The sequence below is a fragment of the Grammomys surdaster genome, unplaced genomic scaffold (genome assembly GCF_004785775.1).
Source record: "Grammomys surdaster isolate TR1022 unplaced genomic scaffold, NIH_TR_1.0 345, whole genome shotgun sequence".
NCBI lineage: Eukaryota > Metazoa > Chordata > Mammalia > Rodentia > Muridae > Grammomys > Grammomys surdaster.
Genome location: NW_021604764.1, coordinates 1,846,958 through 1,866,613, shown reverse-complemented (window position 1 = coordinate 1,866,613; position 19,656 = coordinate 1,846,958). Strand labels below are relative to the sequence as shown.

The window sequence follows — 19,656 nt, the reverse complement described above, 5'->3', positions numbered from 1 at the left end:
AGCAAGGAAAATGATTGTGACCCAGAACCCTGGACAGTAACTGTATGCCTGTAATTTCTTGGTTATAAATATTTTAAAATATGATGTGTCCGTCTTTATGCTTCTGCTTGCAATGGCATTACTTGTTTTCTTTCTTGTTTGTGATCCACAGGGAGATAAGCATAGAAAATGAAGACTGGGTGTTTGGGGGTTGAGACTGAGATGGGACAAAATAATTTTATGTCTGTTGTATTGGGTGAAAGATATAGGCTTGTGTTTTAGATCCTTGAAATTTTACTTTAATCCCCTGTAATTTATTTTCATTGTGTTTTACAAAGGCAACGAAAAAAACCCTGTCCTTCCCAACACAAAGCTGAGGAGCTTTGATTAAAAGGTGTCATTATATCTTTTTTTGAAATTTTGTTTAAGAACAGCAATTTCCTAATTACAAACCAGTCACCCCGCTGAGAAACACTGTGGGAAATACAGCATCCATATACAACAAGCAGGTTCTGAAACAAGTTGGATTTGTACTGAGTAACTCAGTTATTCCGTAGTCAGAAACCACACAAAACGGGATTAAAGCCTTGACATTGTCCTGTATGTCCCAACTATCTGACAGATAGCTAAGTTATTCAAGAAACTCAATAATTAATCTAGTATTTTTGCGGTAGAATAGCTGAGTTTTTGATGTCAAAAAATTATATATCTCTTAGAAAAAGATGGTGCCAGATAGCCCAATGGTTGTGTATAATTATAAGTTCTTCGAGAGAAACTGCTTCACCTTGCAACATTCAGAAAGTGTGGTGAACTGCCCCGTCACGTGAGGAGTACAGAATGGTGTATACCTAACTGGCTGTGTTAGTAGAATCAAAGCAGGGCTGGGCTGGAGTGGTTCATTGCTTAAGAGCCCTTGTGGCTCTTTTCAGAGACCTGGGAGTGCTCCCAGCATACAGGTTGGACGGCTAACTCCACTCAAGGAGAGCCAGTGTTCTCTTCCAGCCTCCATGAACACCTGCACACGTGGGTGCGCAAAGACATAATACTAAAAAAACACACTCTTTCAAACTAAATAAGCAAAGCATGACTTCCCTCAGATCCTCTGACGGGTGTGCTGAACTCCAGAACGATGTCCACTGAGCAGCGAGTCACCAGCAGGCTCCATGTTGACTGAAGTCAGCCAGTGGATTTTTGTTTCCCAGCTGTTGTCGGGAAACACTGTTAGGGCAAGTCTGGGCTTGGTGAGAATTACTGTAACGATCTACTTATTGGTGTCTCCCTAGACCTTAAGAATAGCACAGAATTTTAAAAAAACTTCCTATCTGTTACTTCACTTTAGGTGCTTTACCTGGTTCTTGCCCCACAGTACCCGAGGTACAATAGATGAGGTATACTTCTATATACCTCTCAGACTAACCAGGAATCCTAGAGCAAACTCTCAAACTTAAACCAGGTACTTTGGGAATAACAGCACACCTTCCTAAATACTGATTGTATGTGAGGTTCCTCTCCCTGGTGATTCATGGCACAGATGGTAAAATTCAATACCTGTCTATCCAGTCAGTCATAAGCTGCATCCCAAGTTAGACTTCTTCACTTAGAGGCGCATGGATGATTTAGAAGGATTTGAGGATATATTTTAGAGGCAGGATACTTGGAAATGGAGGAAAAACACAAGTAAATAAGTAAGTAAGTAAGTAAGTAAGTTCAGAGCTGTTGATAATTTTGGATGAAGGGAAAAAACCCACTGATTTCAAAGGAAATTTTGCATTTCTTTCATGTATGAAGGTAAGAAACCACTAAAAATTTTTGTTACCAAAAGAAGCAATAGTTGTCGCTACAATTGTTACAAGTGTCTTTACATAACATGTTTAAACTTGTTTGAATTTTTCCCCTCCATCTTTTATCTAGCTCAGACTTAGTTTTGAACCTAATATCACAGTCTGCCACCAACCCTGGCCCTTTGTCTTCCTTTGAAAGAATGCTTCTAGATCTTTCTGATTTGCTATGCTAAGATCACACCTAACCCAGGGATGCCATTAAGGGGGGAGGGCGACTCCCATGCCAAGATAAGGGCTGTGGCATTACTGTATTTCTGTGGCACAAACTCACTTTTAAAATCCTTCAATAATCACAGTTCAGAACACTGGGTTTCTTTGGCAATCCTACCCACCTAATAGTGTGCACTGGCAAACATTACTTTCCAAAGTTATCTGTAATGGAAAGTGCATAAAAGGTCCATCTTCAGTGACTTCGAAAGGACAGTTGTTTAGCTCTCCATCGGCCACTGGATACATCCCAGAGTCCCTCAGGGCTGGTCACAGATGTGTGGAGCAGGAAGATCTTTTTCTTTTCCCTTTGGTGAGGGGCCAGGTACAAACTGGCATCTGTTTTTCCTTAATGGTTGGTTACAAAACAGAAGTCTGGCCTGATGTGCCAGCATCTGCTGGTAATCCTCACGAGGGGAAAGAAAGAAAGCCCCAAATCCAAGGTCATCTCGGGCTGCAATAACAAAATACTGTCAAAGAATGTTCCTTAAGAACTGCCTGTAACTTCTGCCGACATATTGCAGGTGGGAATTAAGCACTGGGAACAACTAGGAACTGACTTCAAGTTACGCTCAGAAGCTGTCACAATCTCAACAAGTGCCCTCCCTCTTTATATTTTTTATGAGTGCATATAAATAAGTATTAAAATTAAAAGGGAGAATGAAAAGAAGGTTGATTGGTATTCCAGTGAGTTCAGTGTTTTAGTGTAATATAAATCTTAATATGAAAGGATGTAATTCCAACTCTAACTTTTTAATATAAGACCTGTACAGAACCTTTCTTTCTTCCTCAACTAAAAGAAGACAAAAAGGAAAGGAATATTTAAAATGTATGAACTAGAGAGATGGCTCAGCACTGAGAACACTGATCCTGCTTCCTGGAGTAGTAGGCACCCTATTCTGACCTCTATGGATACCAGGCATGGATGTGGCACATATACATACATGTAAGCAAAACATCCATGCACATGAAATAAAGAACTAAACTAAAACATATTACCCTAGGCAGGGCCCTAAGTGGCTCAAGCATTTGCCATATGGCAGTAGACAGGTCAGGAGTTCACTACCAGCCTGGACCAAATGAGACCTTGTCTTCAAAACAATAAAAAAATGAAAAAGTATAATTTTAATAGATTTCATATATTTAATATACTTTCTATGTTATTTAATAATTAATATTTAATATATTTTACATTTTAATATAGAAATGTTTTACACACACATTCAACAACAAAACAACTATTCTATGGCTGTAGATGTGGCTCAGTATTTGTCTAATATGAACAAAGTCCTGGGTTTGTTTCCTAGCTTCTCAAAACCAAAACTAAACACCAACAGAGGGGAAAATATCCTCAAACACAAGACCAAAACAACAGAAAGCAATCCCAAACTTAATCAAGAGGACTCCGCAGAGGCCACCCTAAAGTTTTCAGGGAGCGGAGCAGGTGCAGCTGCGCGAGGTTTGGAGGTTTGGCGGGGTGTTTGTGAAAGGAGTCAAGTTCAGTTGGGTTCCCACGCGGGCATGTGCGGATGTGCTCTGAGGCCGCGGCGCCGGGCGGAGCCTGGGCTGCAGAACCGGCGCTCGGGGCGGGGATCGGGCGCGGCTCTGCGCTCGGGGCGGGGAGCTGGCCCAGCGTCCGGTGCAGCCCGGTCAGGCCGGAGCCAGACGGCGGGCCGGTCCCGCGCCATGGGCCGGCTGGTGGCTCTGAGTTTGCTGGGTATCGGGCTGGCGCTGCTGGGCGAGCGGTTCCTGGCGCTCAGGTAGGTGCTGCTGAGGGTCCCGGGTCGTGGGTCCCTAGGCTGAGATGGCCGAGCTGATTGTGGGGGGTCAATGGAGAGAGAGCTTGTTTAGTTCGGGGGACCGGATGGAGGGAAGAACTTCGGATCGCTACTGGTGCTCCATTTAGCTGGCCCAGCCCATTTCCACTAAGACCTAGACACTTTGTGAAAAGTTTTCCAGCCTTTGCTGGTGGCGTGGTTCCTCTGCCTAGGCTGACAAGTGAGAGCTTTGCAAATTTCCCAAGGGCAAACCCAGTGCTTTAATTTGAAAACAAAACCATTACTCATGCGTGGACGCTCTAATTATACAGCTTTATTTCAGGTCACTGGTGCTGTTCTGCTCAACCAGAACCCATCCCTCCCCAGCGTAATAGTTGGGGAAACTTCAGGGTTTCAGTCTTGGCGCTGGAGATCAAAGACACTTGAGAGAGACAGCTACTGTTCTTACATCACTTCCTTATTTATTGACCAGAGCTCCAGAAGCAGAGCAAGCGATTGTTCGTTCTGGGTAGACATGATGCTTTCAAGTTACTATTTCAAACTTTATAAGCTTCTTGCAAAAGCTTTCCAGAAGAGTTGAGTGCCTACTAGGTAGTAGGTACACCTCTGCCCCAGGCTCCTGTACAGAATTGCAAACCCTAAACAGAGTCCTTCCTGATACGAGAGAGGAGAGAAATATTGGAACTAGCTATCCAAGACAGGAAAATGAAACCCCTTATAGGGTTAAAGAGAAAAGACAGGTCTTCTGTAGGTATTCTCGAAGACAACATGTACTCAGATGAGGAAGTCCGGGCAAGTCTGAAGGGTGTGCTTGGCGCTGCAAGTTGGGCCTCTCTCTGATAGGCAAAAGGGAAGCGTTGGCGTTCTTTGGTTGTTCAGCAGCAAGCTGATCTGAGTGTTGCATTGTACAAATAAGCCCAAAGGGCAGAGCAACGTAGACTGGATACGAGGATCTCCTTGAGTCCTGATGTCCAAGTGGCATCATATGAAATATTCTAATTCAGTTGGTCCTGGTGGAGCCTGGGCCTTGGGTTTGGGGTGCTTTTATAAGTTTTAAATTAATTCTTGGTTTTGAGACAAAGTCTCACTGTGTATCCTCCGTTTTGAAGCTCAGTTTGGTCTCAAAACTCAGGATATTTGGTCTCCTGACTTCTGCTATTACAGGTACACACCATCATGACACATTGGATTTCCTCCCTTCCCCTCCCCTCCCCTCCCTTCCCCTCCCCTCCCCTCCCTTCCTCTTTCTTTCTTTCTTTCTTTCTTTCTTTCTTTCTTTCTCTCATGATGTGCAGTGTAGCTCAGGGATAGAGAACTTTCCCAGCATACACGAAGCTTTGGTTTCCAGCCCCAGCACCAGACTTAAATCAAAACACGAAGCCCACCCCTCTCTTGGTAATTCTCGTGTACAGTATGCATCATAAGCATTGAGAACTGCTGGACTAGACACAGGGAAAGCAGTTTGCGAATGATAAAGGAGACCCAGACTGCATCCCCGAGAATGAGAGACAAACCACAGGGATGGCACGGCTTGCTAGGTAATTCCAGTGTCCATAGCTGTGGCTTCATTTGGAGATAAGGCCGTGGGCTGGATGGGAGCACTGGAGTGAGGAGGAAGGTCTGTGCCTGTGGCATGGAATGGCAATGTGACTTCATTGGCACGGCAGGTAAGTGCTTCTGCTCCAGTAGAATGCATTGGAATGCATTGGATGGGTTTGGGCCGTGGTTTGTTTTTAATCTATATATAATAAACACACATACTTACGGGCTACAGTGTTAATGTTTATATATAATGAGAGCTGTAATGATTAGCATAACAGTCACCGCAAACACTTGCTTTTTCTTTGAGATGAGTATATTAAGAACTCTTTCTTCTTGGCTTGAAGCATACACTACTCTTAGCTACAGTCACCGCACTGCCTGTCGCCTAATCATACCATTGTACCCTTTGGGCAATCTCACTGCCATCGCTGGCTCAGCCTAATCCTTGAGTAACCACTGTTATATTCAACTTCTGTAAGTAATTTTCACACATATCGGTGCATTTTCCTATTTTTCTTTCTTGCTTCCTTTCTTTTCTTCCTTTCCTTCCCTTCTTCCTTTCCTTCCTTTCCTCCCTCCCTTCTTCCCCCCTCCCTCCCTCATTCTTTCCTTCCTTCCTGGGTCTTTACGACAGGGTCTGTCTTTGTCTAGCCCAGTCTGGTCTAGCCCAGTCTAGTATCTGTGTGATGAAAATCTTCTTGTCTCCATCTCCTGAGTTCTAAAATTACATACCTACAACGCCACGCCTCTACAAACCCTTCCTCTCACTGTATCTGTTGTGTAACTCCCCTACATTGTCTTTTCCCATTTGTCTGTTGATGGGAGGGCACTCCAGCAGTTCCCGTTTAGGAGCTGCTATGTATAGTGCTGAGAAACTACCTGGATGCAAGTGTCTCTTCAGCACTGACTTCTCTCCCTTTAGATCTATAGCCAGCCCTGGGATTGCTGGTCATGTACAATACTTATACTTTAACAAGTGTTAAGGCATCTCTATATCTGTTTCACAACGTCATAGTGCTTTACACCCACAGAAAGTAAAGGATCTCTTTCTGAACAGGGTGTGTGGCTCAGTGGTACAGAGTAAGTGGGAGCATGGGTCCAAGCTCCAGTGAAGAGATGAGCTCACTGTTGCTTTATCTCTTTTTGGCAGCAGTCATTCTAACTAGAGTGAGACAGTATCTCTTGGAAAGTTTTATTTGCATTTCCCTGATTATCAGGGATGTAGGTTATTTCTTCATAAGCACATTGGCCATCATTTAGCTTTTGCCAAGAAGTGTCCACTCAGGGCTTTTGCTTATTTGGAAACTGGGTTGTTGGGCTTTTGTTTATTTGCTTTGCCTTGTTTTGCTAATGAGCTATGTGTGAGCTAATGCAAGTTTCTGACATGTTCTGACTGTTAGCAATTATCTCTTGAATGCATCCTCCCATTCTGTGGGGCGTTTCTTAAATATGTTGGTAGCTTGTTTCTTTTGACAGAAGCTGTCTGGTTTGATGTAGTCTGATGGTGGTGTTTCCTCCACTCTTTAGGGCCTTAGCACTTAGGTGATTCTGTGCAGTCCGCTCAGCTTTCAGTAGTAAAAACATGACATGAAAATTCCTGGACTCCTTTAATTATCACCAATGGTCAAAACATCAGTGTTTCTGTCAACTGAATTTTTCTCAATCAATAGTCAACTATCCCCCCTTTCCTTACTCACGTGAAGGTCCAAAGTTGAAGTCCCTTTGATTGACAAGCATAGTTACAAATTAAGAAAAAGGAAATATAGCTATCACAGATGTGGCTGGAGAGATGGCTAGTAAGAGGGCTTGCGGTACAAGTATGAGGACCTAAGTCTGAACCTAAGGGACACATGTAAAAATCACACATGGCCATGCGTGCCTGTGAGGCCAGACTGTCCCTAGGTGAGACGGTAGAGAGCAATAGAGGAAGGTACACTGTCATCATCTGATTTCTGTGTGTATGCCCATGAGTGTACACATCCACACACATAGATACTACACACACACACACATACACACACTCGCTCACAGACACACATGCACACGAGCATGGACAAACTGAATGCAGGGGATAGATAATTTACAAGTTGGTACAAACTTTTTTTTTATAAGACTCTGGCTAAGATAAATTTCTAATGAACAGTGACTTTGGAGCTGGTGACTTGATGACGTCATTGGCAAATTGAAGCTCTGAACAGGATGATATAAGAGTGTGGGGGGAAATGTTACGTAGTTGGATTACCCCCACCCCCACCCCAGCCTGCCCAAAAATCAATCAGGTTTTTCCAGTTAAGTTTTAATTTCAGATGAACAGAGAATCATTTTGCGTGTGTATATACTATGTGTATGTTTGTACATGTATGCATTTGTATGTGTTTATGTGTGTATGTGTGTATGTGTATATGTGTGTGTGTGTGTGTGTGTGTTTGAATGGAGGCCAAAAGTGAACATTGAGTGTCTTCCTCAATTGTTTTCTGCCTTAGGGTTTAAAACAGGATCTCTCATTGAGCTAGGAGCTCACGGATTCAGCTAGACTCCAGGAATCCTCCTGTCTCTGCCTTCCCAGTAGAGGGGTTTCAGACCTGGTCCACTGTATCCGACTTTCATACGGGTGCTAAGGATGAAACTCAGGTCCCTGTGTCTGTGCAGGGAGCACTTTACCCACTGAGATATCTCAGCAGCCCACGCCATTCTTTAGCATGACATAGATGTAACACATTGTAGAATAAGCATGTAGTTTGAGACATCATTCCACTAAAGGTAGCTTTAACTGAGCACTGTGTATTGCGTACGGTGACCGAATGGCTGGAGCATAGCCTGACTCTCCTGTCTGCAGTGTGGTGACATGAAAACATGCAACCTTCTCTCAGACCCTCAAAAAGCAACAGGCTCCGAGATCCCTGCAGGAAAGGCTTTAAGAGCAGGGAGGAAGGGCGGCTGGGTTGTGCGCTCTTTTTGCTCTAACCGGTACCTTCTCTCTGTTTATTCAATCATTAAAGATAGGATGTTTGCTGTCAAGCTGTTTCTCTCTCCCAGGATGCCCACTTAAATTTTGACTTGAGTTTTAGATAAACAGTGGCTATATATTTTAGTTAAGTTTGTCCCCAATGGATAAATGTCACTGAAGTTGTCGTTTATCCCACTGAGCTGTAGCTGGCTAAGTTTCCCCGGGAGGATGCTGCTCTGTACCCACCCTTCCTACCCCTCCCTTCTTGGGCAATAGAGGAGAAAGTAGAAGTAGGCCAGCACTCCCAAGCTAGTTGCTGTCTGTCGAAAAGACAGACTTGGACGAGTCATGAGACTTGGGTACGCTAGAGAACAAAGTGTGGGCAGGAACCCCAAGACTCAAGTCTCAACAATTTGCTTGAAGCTTGTGCCTTCAGAACTTTAAAATACTTTATTGTTGTAATTAGTGCGTGCGTGCGTGCGTGGTGTGCAGGTGTGCAGGTGTGCATGAGGGTGTGTGTGCATGTTTGTATATAAGTGTATGTACATGTGGTTAGAGGACAACTAACTTCTAGGAGTCAATTCTCTCTACCTACCTACGGTTCTAGAAATAAGACTCAGATCATTGCGATGGAGTGTACTCCTGTACACTGTGCCATCTCAGCGGCTGATGCCTGACACCTTTTCTCACAGCTCTCATGGGAAATGGTGGTTTTCTTCAGATCACTTCAGAAGGGCCAGCCTTTTTAGTTGTTTTGACCATCCACTCCCCTTCGAATTTATTGCGGAACAATGATGTGCTGATCATTTTGTTCAAAATCTGGAACTTCTTGGCTCATGGAGATGGCTCAGTCAGCCACGAGGCAAGAATGTGGACTTAAATTCAGATTCCCCTGCACCCACAGGAAAGCCACCCAAAAGACTGTTCACCTATAAACCCAGCATGGAGTGGGAGGAAGGAATGGAGACAGGTAAATCCGTGAAGCGCATGGGCCAGACAGTTTAGCCCATCAGTGAGTTCCGAGTTCAGTGGAAGATCCTCTTTCCAAAAATCCTGTGGCCAACTACTGATGTAGACTACTGAGATTGACCTCTGGCCTACATATATCCATGTACACATGCATATACATATATCTGCCCACCCACAAACACCATATAGGCACACACATACATTAAATAAGTGTAGAACATCTTTATATTAAGCAATAAACAAACATTAAAAGAAAAAGGACGGGGTCTCACATAGAGCAGTCTGGCCTCAAATTTCCTTTGTATTCCTAAGATTACAAACTTTTGGAGTCACACCTAGTTTATGTGGAGTTAGAGACTGAAGTCGGGGTTTTGTGTGCACTAGGCAAGCCCTCCACCTGCTGATCTATATCCTCAACCCCAAAGCTACATTTATTGGCACTTGGCGAGAATGCTCTTTTACTTTCCTGCCTTCACTCTTAGGCAAATAGCTTCCTTTCTCTAATTCACATGTAAATAATTGACTTCTGGAGAGATTTAGCTGGTGAGCCCAACAGGGAACTCCTTAGCACTGCATCTGCGCTCTAAGCCAGTGCTTTAGTTTTCAGTCCACGATGGCCCAGTTCCCACACAGCTTCCTGGATTCTCTGTGGTTGGGCCAAATTCCCCAGGTTTGCATGCCTAAGCACAAATTTCAGTTACCTAGTGTAAGCATTCCAGGGGCCGTGGGGGTGAATTCCAAAGAGCTTTCTAAGTCTGAGTGTGGAAGATAAAGGCCCCCCTTTATATACATGTGTACACTAAAGATAAAGAACTGTCTACTTTTTTTAAACTCATAGGCATTGAGACCCGGGGAAGAGGAAAGACTGGCTGGTGGTTGCAGGGCTCCCTTTATTCAGCCATTGTGTTGTGTGTCTTTTTTTTCGTGTGTGTGTGTGTGTGTGTGTGTGTGTGTGTGTGTGTGTGTATGTGTGTGTCTTAACTGCTACCTGTCACCAGGTAAAATGAGAGCTAACAACCCTCTGTCTGGATCCAGTCTGGGTGAGGACTGCTGTCTCCACAATGAAAAAGAGTGGTTTCCATTTAATGACTGTCAGCTAAGAGTCTATGGTTTGTAGCCAGATAGCTCAAAGCAATTGAAAACTCTGTTTGTCCTGTACCCTTGACTTTTCTGTTTTGAAAGAAACACATGGGAAACAGGCAACTAGATTATTTGTATATTTGTGTGACTTAACCCTTCACTCTTGACTTTATATCTTCATCTTTTTCTTTCTCAAGAGTGCAGAATGGCTGCTGATGTGCCAAGCATCGTGTATGTGTTCCAGTTGTGGAGGAGGAAGGGGGTGGCAGCTGACTCTCTTTTGGGACTTTTCCCATTAGGAGCACAAGTTTTTCAAAACTTAATTCCTATGAGTACACCTAAATCCAAAAAAAGTCAGGGATTCTTTACCTCTGCAGTAGGAAGACAATAGAAGAAGGTTGGACAGTGTTGGAATGATGTTGGTTCTGGATGCCAACACATCTGGGGTCTACAGAAACTGACTAGCTCTCAGAGTCAGAGAGGCCTTCCAGGGCAAACAGCTAGCGGTTAACTCCTGTGGATAATTGAGTCACAGAGGATTTAAGTAAATCTCCTTTTCCTTTTATAGTAATGGAGAGTCAGGTGAAAATTATTTGATCAACTAAAGGTCACACTCAGGTTTTGGTAACATAGCTCTACAGTATTAATAGTAGGAAGACCGCATCTATAATGATGGCCCAGTGCAAATAACCTAGCTGAAGAAGACCCTCTTTAGTAATCCAAGTTCAGTCTGAAGCAAATGGCTCACACTAGGCTGTTCAGGTGCATCTGAGCCTGTTATCTGAAACAGATTGCATTTAATCACATAGTTTATCGACTTAATGGTTGTCCAGCTGTTATCATCCCGAGTTTTGTACAGTATAAGCATGTTGTATAAAATCAGCATCCAGATCAACACAAGATGCTCATTGACTAGATGGATCTGCATATTTCTGGAGCCACACATGTCAGTGGAATCTGGAGATTTTCTAGGTTGATCCTTACTGAATCTGTGAGAAAGGCCGAGACCTACAGAGAACCCCTGACATGCCAGAGATCACGGCTATGCTACTGATAACCCAAGAACCCAGGTCTCTTCACTCCTATAGGAGAAATGTACCATAAGAAGAGTAAAGGCTGCCTGGAAAAAAGTTGCAAGGAAACTTGCTCCTATCTCTCTGGGCTGGTTTTATTGTATGTGAGATGGGTCTGATGGTACCTCGTTCATGAGGTTAGTTGAAGAATTGAATGGTACCCAGTTCACTAAGGGTATATCGGATTAAACAGTAGCCAACTTAGCCCTGTGCCAAAAAGACATTTTTACTATTAGAGTAGTATATAGATAATATATATAGTAATATTTAAGTAATATTATATATTACCATTATAGATATTTTTACTATTCCTTCCTTTTGATCTCTAAGCACTGGCACTGTTTGTGTCCGTACTGTTCTTGCTACAGCTGCTTCAATTATTTATACTTCTCATTGTAGTTTGCCTCTTAAGTTGCTCTAGGGACACGTGGGACTAAGATTTATTATATTCTATTCCATTAGTTTTAAAACTTTCATTTATTTACTGTATTTTTTACTGCATTCACACACTCGTATACTGTTTATTTGCTTTATGGCTAACTTTCAAGTAATACAATACTATTTGATTTTATTATTTTTATTTTGGCACTAGAAAGATGGCTCAGAGGGTCCAGCGCTCACTATACAAGCTTGACACAGTGAATTCTAGCTTCAGAACCCATGTAAAGGGTGGAAGGAGAGAACTAAATCTACAATATTGTCCTCTGACCCCACACATATTCTAAGACCTGCTGGTACCCTCCCAACATACACATTATCCACACATACAATGATAATAACTTTTAAGACTTTATTTGTAAATTTACATATGCTACGAACACCCACAATGTGTAGTTGGCATGGACCCATAGGTGCTGGCTTATCTAGGCCCAGGCATCCTTCTATTTGATTAAGCCTGTAGGCTTCCTCTTTCTCAGGATGTGGAAGGCAGAGACTGGAACAGAGAGGAGCACACACCAAACTGCTGTTTTGACTCTTAACTGTGTGGGTTGTGGGAACCTCTGTGGGAAGTGTAACATTCCCTGCAGCCCAGTTGTCAGGGAACACATACACAAATAGTTTTCTTTTGTTTTCCAACAGAAGTCGACTTAAAGCCTCCAGAGAAGTAGAATCTGTAGACCTTCCAAACTGCCACCTCATTAAAGGAATCGGTATGTATGAGAAGATGCTGTCCCTGGTCCCTTCTGGTGCCCACTGGTGGTGCTGTATATGTTTTTACTGTCATCCATTAATTATTAATACAGTTCATTTGATCAATAGGTACCTCTCTCACCCATTCCTTTTGATCTCAATTTTCCTGTATTTCTTCTTTCTTAGGCTGATTAACTGTGCATATATTTCTTGTTTGATTTTTTTTTGGTTCCCTTAGGAATTTCTGTGAGTTGTGTTGCATAATTGAAACTTTACATGGCCCCTGCAGTCCATGTCCCCAAAGGTTGGACTTTGGAAGGAAGGTATAGTCTACATAAGCAGGAATGGTATTGCTATCATTGACCATCCTGCCACCAACATTTGGTCTTATCCCTTATGTAAAATTGATCATTACTACAATTTATTGGAAACTATAACAGCTGTAGTGTATTAGTCACTCTTCTGATGCTGAGAGACACCATGACCAAGGCAACCTGTAAGAGAAATTATTTAACTGGGGCTTGCTTACAGTTTCGGTGAGTTAATCCATGCATCACAGCTAGAAGCACAGAAGCAGGCAGAAGGGCATGTTGCTGCTACAATAACTGAGATCTCATTTCTGGCCCACAGTTTTCAGGCAGAAAGACTAGGCCTGCTTTTGAAACTTCAAAGCCCACCCCACCCCCAATGACCCACCTCATCCAAAACAAACAAACAAACAAACAAAAAAAAAACCACCCACTTCAACAAAGCTATATCTCCTAGTCTTTCCCAACCAGTTTCTCTAACTGGAGACCAAGCCTTCAAACATACAAGCTTATGGAAGCCATTCTCATTCAAAACAGCAGAAGCAGCAACAACCAACTCTTCTTATTTAATTTTCTCAGCTGTGAACACAAAGGGGAGAGCAAATAACCAGGGTGGGCCCTGCCCTCTTGACTCTGTAGAATACACCAAGTGCCTGAGTCTTAGCAGCAGCGTATTTCCCAGGATTTTTGCTTATTTTTGTTAACATTTAAAACATCCGTGTGGCATGAACACTAAGGGGAAGATAAAATTTTTACATGTGATTCTGTAGATTTGATTCAAGAGGTTGGTTAGGACAAGATGTAATGTAACCTACTGTTAACTTTGTGGTCCGAAGTGTTTAGCTGAATTCTTTAGTAGACCAAATTAAGATGGCTTAAGTTTTCATCTCGAATTTTTTTCATTCCCTGTGGTTAATTCTGCATGTACTAGTCTTAGAATTAAGAACACGTGCTAATACAACTTGACAAGAGGAATTCCCCATGTGGCTTGTTTTCCAAAGTACTGAGAACAAAACCCTAACCTTCCCTAAGTCTTGTAACTCAGCAAGGCTTGTGAATGGAAATATAGTGCCCTGGAAATATAGTGCCCAACCGCATTCCAATTTAAAAGTTAAATACAGATGTGATAACAACAACAACAACAACAACAAACCAAAACCAACCAAACAAAAAACAAAGCAAAAACAAAACACTCAAGAGCAGCTTTTGTCTGCACAAAGTTCGTGGCCTCCCTACCCCCTCTCTCTCCGGTTTCCTTCAGGGCAGAGTCCCAGCCTTGTTGGTTTTTACCTTTGCCATCTACCAAAGTCCCCAGAACTTAGTTGATTCTTAGTAATTATTATTAACTTCTCAGTGGGTGATAGATAAGCTGGCTTTTCTTAAAGGCAGCTCATGGAGTAATTAGAGATAGTCAGATGTCAGAACACCCTGTTTCCTGTTCTGGTCCTACTACTAAACAAGGTAGCATGAACATGACCAAAGCTTGGCCTTCTTAGTTACTGATATTAACTTTGTAATTGGAGTGAGTGTTTTTAACCTTTAAAACTCTTGAGCTCTTTCTTTAGAATACTTTAAGAGATGTAATATGGAAGTAAGTAATATTATGACCCTTCCAGCCTTTATACGACAGTATTGGCCATGGGTGAGACTGTTGGATTTCTAAAATCTGTACTACACAGAAGTGTCCTGCCCCTTATAGCCAGTGACACTGTTAAAAACATTTTGAATATTTCTAGTTTTACTTAATACTATGCTTTGTCCACTTATATCCAGATAATTACCTTCCTTTTTTTTTTTTAACACATTTTAACACTATTATCTGTGAAAAGTTCATTTGAAATTATATGGTCAATGCAATCTACAGTGGCAAATAACACATTCTTCACCAAACTTCATTCTTTCACAGAAATAACTCTAGAGATAACACTGTTTCCTTTCCCCTGATATACTTAGTGAATACTCAGGCAAATACATACACGGCTGTTGTCACCAATAGCATTTAAATGAGTTGTGTTCTTCCTGCCTTATCCTCTCTATTCCTGAATGGTGTGAGCAGCTCTATGTATGTGTCAACATGCATATCTATCTCTTAGGTGTGTACATGTGCCTGTGTACACGCACACACACCCACAGGTACATGTGTTCAAAGCTGCATGCGTGTGCAGGGTCATTTTGGGGCAGCATTCATGTGTGTATGGATGTGGGGACTATAGGACTACCTATAGTGTTTCTTAGGTGCTATCCACTTTAATTTTTTTTTGTTTTGTTTTGTTTTGAGACAGGATCTCTCATTTGCCTAGCCAGGGTCAAACTTGGGTCTTTAGGTTTCCAAGACAAGTACTTTTCCACTGAGCTATCGTCACCTTGGTCCTACCTCAGGGTTTCTTTCCTTGATGTTATTTTGTTTATTTGTTGTTTGAGACAGAGTCCGACTATGTAACCCTGGCTAACCTCAAATCACTATATAAACCATGCTGGCCTCAAACAGCTAGTTGTCCTTAATGTTTTTATTTTCAATAAATTAGTTATTAAGTCCCCTTTTAATGTACATTTGACATATTGTAAGGCTTTTTTATTTCTTTGATTTTTTTAAAAAAAATTATGTGTATAAAATACAGAGTTTATCATTTTGACCACCTGAAGTGTAAAATTCAGTAATGGATGGGAAGAGAGAGGAAGGGAAACTGCAGTCGGAAATTGTTAAGAATTATGTGTATAAAATGCAGAGTTTATAATTTTAACCATCTGAGGTGTAAAATTCAGTAATGAGTGGTGGGGGGGTGATGGAAAACTGCAATCAGGATGTGATATATGAGAGAAAATAAACAAAAAGGAGAAAGTCTATTTCATTATTAGAGAGGACTTATTATGTAGGCTATGCTAAGCAGGAGCTCATTGGAGTTCAGGCTGACCCTGACTCTTCGCAGTCATTTTGCTTCTGCCTCAAAAAATGCTGCTATTACAAGTGTGTAAGCATGTTGTGTAGTCTGTTGCAGAACGTGCTACATTTGTTTACCCATTGGGTTGCTAATTATAACCCCTTACCATTCAATTTCCTGTCCAGATTACAGAGTATTTTCTGAAAGGAATTTCATCTTGATCATATTAATTAACAGAGGACTTTCACAGACTACCTCAGAAGCAAAAAAGGGCCTGGGGTGTTTATTTTGATTTGGATTCCTAATATTTTAAAACTGAAGGAATATCTGATGTAGAATAGCACCCTGTATTTGTCAGGACATAGGAAAGGGCTTCTTCATTTTTATAGTTTTCATCAGATTTCCCCAAGTATCTCAAAATAAATAATGATAGAGGTAAAACATATCGAAACACCATGTAACTGCTGCCACAAGGTGGTTCTTCTTTATCGAAGAGGGATTTTTTTTTTTTGGTTTATTTGTTTGTTTGAGGATAAAGGAGAAAAAGAAAAAGGAGAAGACAAAGGAGCAAAGGAAAGGAAAAGAGAAGGAAAGAGGGGAAGAGAAGCAAATAAAACAAATATTAAACTAAAGAACAAATTGAGAAAATGAATAACTGGTCAACCTGCCAGCCTATTCTCAAGGAGAATTGTGCATAGCATTTCCACTGTACTCTTTTTATGTCAAAGGTATTACAGAGTTGCCTGAGAATACAAAATTATGCCACGTTCTTAAATATTTACATGAAACTGATTAATACTTTTAACAGAAGAAAGTGCAGTACAATACTTTTGCTAAATACTTGTTTCTTTAATCCTTGAGCTAAAGCTGACTACCTATAGTTTAGTTTTAAAAACACATTAATTTTTAATATGCTATATGTACATAGCGAAGCTGAGTTATGAAACAAACTTAAAGTAATATAACTGACTTTCTCCTGCTTGGTCAGAGTTTTTAAGAACTAAAAAACAAATCTTTGTTTGCCAATTATATCAACTATAGATTTCAGATTATTTTTCTTTCATAATTTTTGAATGTAAATGTTTATGCTTGGGCTGCAATATTATAATTTATACATACACACACACATATGTAGTCTGTGATGATTAAATCAAATGAATCAGATTTCCTACTTGTCGTATACTATCACTACTACATATTGAACATCTTCAAATTTTGCCCATTTTGTTATTTAAAATAACAGAAAGGACCTGCTTAGTAAGTATAGACTGAACTTACTCTACTGTGCTATAGAACATCAGAACGACTTCCAACTAGTTTTTGGTATGAATTATTCAGCCTGTTATTCCCTGTCCTTGGTCTTCCTAACATCCAGTGACCTCTGTTTTTGTTTGTTTGTTTTGTTTTGTTTTGTTTTGTTTTTTTGGTTTGGTTTTTAGAGACAGGGTTTCTCTGTGTAGCCCTGGCTGTCCTGGAACTCACTCTGTAGACCAGGCTACTCTTGAACTCAGAAATCCGCCTGCCTCTGCCTCCCAAGTGCTGGGATTAAAGGCGTGCGCCACCACTGCCCAGCTTAGTGACCTCTGTTAAAGTCTCTATTTCTGTGTGACAAACTTTTTTTTAGCTTCCACAACTGAATGAGAACAGGTCACTACTACCAAGTGACTAAGAACATATATCCTTCTGGGCCTGGTTGGTCTGACCATATAATACTGTTTAGTTCTAGCCATGTTACTTTGAGAGGCTATTGTCCCTTGCATGTTTGTTTTTGTACTGTAGAAAGTTCTTTTTTTTTGAAATATTCTTATCCCCGTTTGTCTTATAGTTGTTGTGTTTGTTTGTTTGTTTACCTCAACCTGTCCTCAAATTCATGAACTTCCTACTTCAACCTTGCTGTGATTACAAGTATATGACCCCACAGTTGACAAGATTGCACACTTTTATAGCAGAATACTATTCTGATATATGTACTAATGGGGGCTACCAATTTTTTTTATATCTAGTCAAGCATGGGTGGACACCTTGATTGATGATTCTCCATCTTAGTAGCTGTAAATGATCCCGCAATAAGCACACCCATGCGGGTATATCTTTATTTAATGACTTTATTTACTTGGAATTCTACCCAGTAGAGGAATTGCTAGATCACAGACAGTTTCGGTTTTATGAACCTCTACACTCTTATCCACAGTAACTATACTATTTATACTCAACACACACACACACACACACACACACACACACACACACACACACAGGGGTCGGGGGGAGATTTGGTCCTTTTAATTTGAGGCATTCTAACAGGGGTGAGATATATCTTACTGTAGGTTTGGCATGTACTTTCTTACTAATTAGAGATTCTACTCTTTTGTTGGCTCTTTGTATGTCTTCTTTCAATAAATGCCTATTTGAGACATTTGCCCACTTTTCATTTGGGTTTTGTCTTAGATGCCCAGGTTCTCCTGTTCTTCGGGTTTTCTCTTCACTCTGCTGCTGGATCTCTTAGACAGATCCACAGTCATCACTGCCCTTGCGTTTATATGTCAGTGAATAGATCCTTAACAGAGAAACTGTTGTCTTTAGGAAATGTTTCAAATTTTGGTAATCATTAATGAATTACCATCAAGTTGACAAGACTGATACTGCCACCTGTTTGTAACCACCTACGTCCAAACGGTAAAAGTTCACTCCAGAAAAAGCAATTTATCTGGCCTACCGAAGAGTTGCCAGATAAGCTGGTCCCTTATTCTTTCTGTTTATTTCTCTGTCCCCTCTTCTTCATTGCTGTTTTAGTAGTTTCCTAGTCTTAGCTCCTTCTCCCTATCTTGGATGGTTCTCATGGGCGTTCTCCTTCTTACTGCCCTCCAGACATTTAAGAGGAACTCTCAGACTCAGGCCCCAAAGCCAGGCTGACTGTATTTCTGTTTTATCTTTAAAGAAGCCGTTTCTAGAAGTATAGGTTTTGCGGACTCGCAAATAATCCAACAACTTACTTTATGCTGCCTCCTGGCAGGAAAATGAAAAAGAGCCTCAGAACTGGCCTTGCCAGTGCCAAGAGACATCTATGAAGGGTGTTAGACAAGAGTGGGAGGTTGGGTCACTGAACTCTTTGGCTACTTTTGCTATCGAGTTAATAATTGTCATATTATCAAACAGCCCTTGGCTCTGTGAAGACCACCTTCTGTGAGTTTTAGTCTCACAGAAGACAATAGGGCACAATCAGACACATTACTGGACAAACTGCCAACCGTGTTCCTGTTACAGCTCACTGGGACGGAGCGTGCCTCTGAGGAAAACAAGCACCGTAGCATTTGTATTCTGAACAGGCGTCTGTCTGTGTTTCTGACCTTTACGTGGTGATGTGTGTGAGCTGCTGTCTGGAACTAGAAATAAGGAGGAAATATGTCACCTATGCCCCCTCTCCTGAAGTGTTTAATGCCTCTGAGGCTCTTCAGCAGCCAACAGAGCGGAGAAGATGAGTGATTAGAGGCACATTTGGGATACATTTTTAGTTCTAATTACAATTGTGCTTTTTTCCATTCTCGTTTGCTTTTGCCCTGTGGTTAGAACTCAGCATATGAAAGTTTGTTGAGTGCCATGTTCACAATCTGTAATGGTTAATAAAACTCGTGGATATAAATATCGACAGCAGTTGCTTATCCAGTGGTCTTTGATTACAAGGAATGAGTGTGCTGGACCAACATCCCCATGTACATGAAATCAGCTTTTTATGATAGGCACAAGGGTAAGGTGAACTATTTGGGTAAACTTTAATAGTTGTGCACTTGACACTAATCTGTGCAAGAGTGGAGACTCCTTCTTTCTAGTGCTCTCTGTCTCCCTCCCCCACATACACACCCACATTCTCTCTCTCTCTCTCTCTCTCTCTCTCTCTCTCTCTCTCTCTCTCTCTCTCTCTCCT

General features: G+C 41.5%; 1 protein-coding gene across 1 annotated transcript in view; it reads left to right on the top strand.

Moving 5' to 3' along the window:
* Window positions 1-3,667: 3,667 nt before the first annotated feature.
* Pon2 (paraoxonase 2) overlaps window positions 3,668-19,656 on the top strand; it is a 31,304-nt gene continuing 15,315 nt past the window's right edge. Inside the window, exons 1-2 of the mRNA XM_028779174.1 lie at window positions 3,668-3,787; window positions 12,497-12,567. Of these exons, the coding sequence (XP_028635007.1) occupies window positions 3,714-3,787; window positions 12,497-12,567 (145 nt within the window). The 5' untranslated portion in view covers window positions 3,668-3,713. The remainder of the gene's footprint in view (window positions 3,788-12,496; window positions 12,568-19,656) is intronic.